The sequence below is a fragment of the Chrysochloris asiatica genome, unplaced genomic scaffold (assembly GCF_000296735.1).
Source record: "Chrysochloris asiatica unplaced genomic scaffold, ChrAsi1.0 scaffold00079, whole genome shotgun sequence".
Taxonomy (NCBI): domain Eukaryota; kingdom Metazoa; phylum Chordata; class Mammalia; order Afrosoricida; family Chrysochloridae; genus Chrysochloris; species Chrysochloris asiatica.
Window position 1 is genome coordinate 3,973,293 of NW_006408597.1, and position 1,668 is coordinate 3,974,960.

The 1,668-nt window shown below is 41.4% G+C and overlaps 1 protein-coding gene across 1 annotated transcript in view; it reads left to right on the plus strand.

Moving 5' to 3' along the window:
- Window positions 1-1,668, plus strand: part of HEATR4 (HEAT repeat containing 4) — a 38,536-nt gene that overhangs the window by 6,594 nt on the left and 30,274 nt on the right. The window contains exon 3 of the mRNA XM_006865612.1: window positions 632-772. Within this exon, the coding sequence (XP_006865674.1) occupies window positions 632-772 (141 nt within the window). The remainder of the gene's footprint in view (window positions 1-631; window positions 773-1,668) is intronic.

Below are 1,668 nucleotides of genomic sequence, written 5' to 3' on the forward strand. Positions count from 1 at the left end.
AAAAAAAAAACAAAAAACAATGCTCTCCCATGCAAACTATCACTCAATTCATAATAAAAACTGTTTTTTAAAAAAAAATGATGATCTGCTCTGTAAACCTTCACTGAATTCATACTGAAAAGTTAAAAAGAAGTACTTAACAGCCCTATTCAGACTGCGGTATTCGTGAGTGATCAGAGATTAACTGGTACTCTTTCTTTAGTATCTAGCTTCTCACACAGGACAATGCTTACAAGTTAAAGTTGTTGTCAATTGGCATTAAGTAGGTGCCGACTCATAGGGACCCTGTATAGGGTTTCCAAGGAACTGGTGGGTTTCAAACGCTGACCTTTTGGTCAGCAGTCCAGTGTTTATCCTACAGCACCACACCAGGCAGGGCTCCATAAATTAGAGGTTTGCCTTAATGATGGGAAACATAACCATCCCTGGCTCCCAGAATTCTCTGAGGCTGCCAGTGGTGATATTTCTAAGCAACAATCACCTATGAATGATGCACCCACAAAATGATAATCAGGGGTCACAGGGACTTAGATTAGTGCAAAAAGGAATTGAGTCGGGTCCTGGTGAGTGAAAATCCAGGAAGAGGCAGGAGGCTGATGCTGAGGGACTCATTATTTTTGTCTGTTCACAGACAATGTCCACATCATCCAGAAAGCTGGTGCGAAGAAAAACCAAATTTTCCTGGAAAACTTCAACCAGTACAACAAGCAACTACGTAAGGTCTTCCCTGAAATGCCAGAAAAGTGGAGTTCCCAGCCAATTCCTGAAGCACGTAAGCAGGAAGCTGGTAATGGGGGGGAAGGGGGGTAATGATGTAAGTGTAGCAGCTACTTTAAGGTCCCTCAGTCATGGGCTAGGGGACTCCCCTTCTACCAAATAAAAGTCATCTCATAAAATTATAAAATACTAATTCTGACTATGAAGAGCCTCAATGATGGATTATCCATTCAATTGAAATTATATATAACTTAAGTGACCGAAGTGGCTTAGAGCCAATAATTAATTACCAATGAGGAAAGTTCCATCTCAAATGCTTCTAGGCTAAGTATGTCAAAGCCCTAACCCAGTCCCACTTCCCTTTTCCCTTGGGCTGACTCTACCTTCTGATTCCATACACAAGTCCACAACTGTGAATATGCCTTATAAACCATTAAGTATTATACAAAACATGTACAAACAGTTGCAATCCCAAACATGTACAATCAGTGAACAGTATTTTTTTTTACCTCTATTCACTTAAACTACTGCATTCCTACCTGTGTCTCCTGCTACTTTCATCTTTCCTCTGCTAACCTCCCTTGTTGTTGCTGTTGTCAGGTGCCATCTAGTCAGTACCAACTCACAGCAAACCTATGCACAACAGAAAGAAACACTGCCTAGTATTGCACCAACCTCACAATCGTTACAAATGAGTCCATTGCTGCTATGACTGTGCCAACCCATCTCATTGGGGGGGTCTTCCTCTTTTCCTACCCTCCACTTTACCAGACATGATATCCTTCTCCAGTTACTGGTCCCTCCTGACAATATGTCTGAAGTGTGAGAGACAAGTCTGGACATCCTGGCTTCCAAGGAGCACTCTGACTGTACTTCTTCCAACACAGATCTGTTTGTTTTTTTGACAGTTCATGATACTTTAATATTCTCCTCCAAAACCGTAACTGAAAT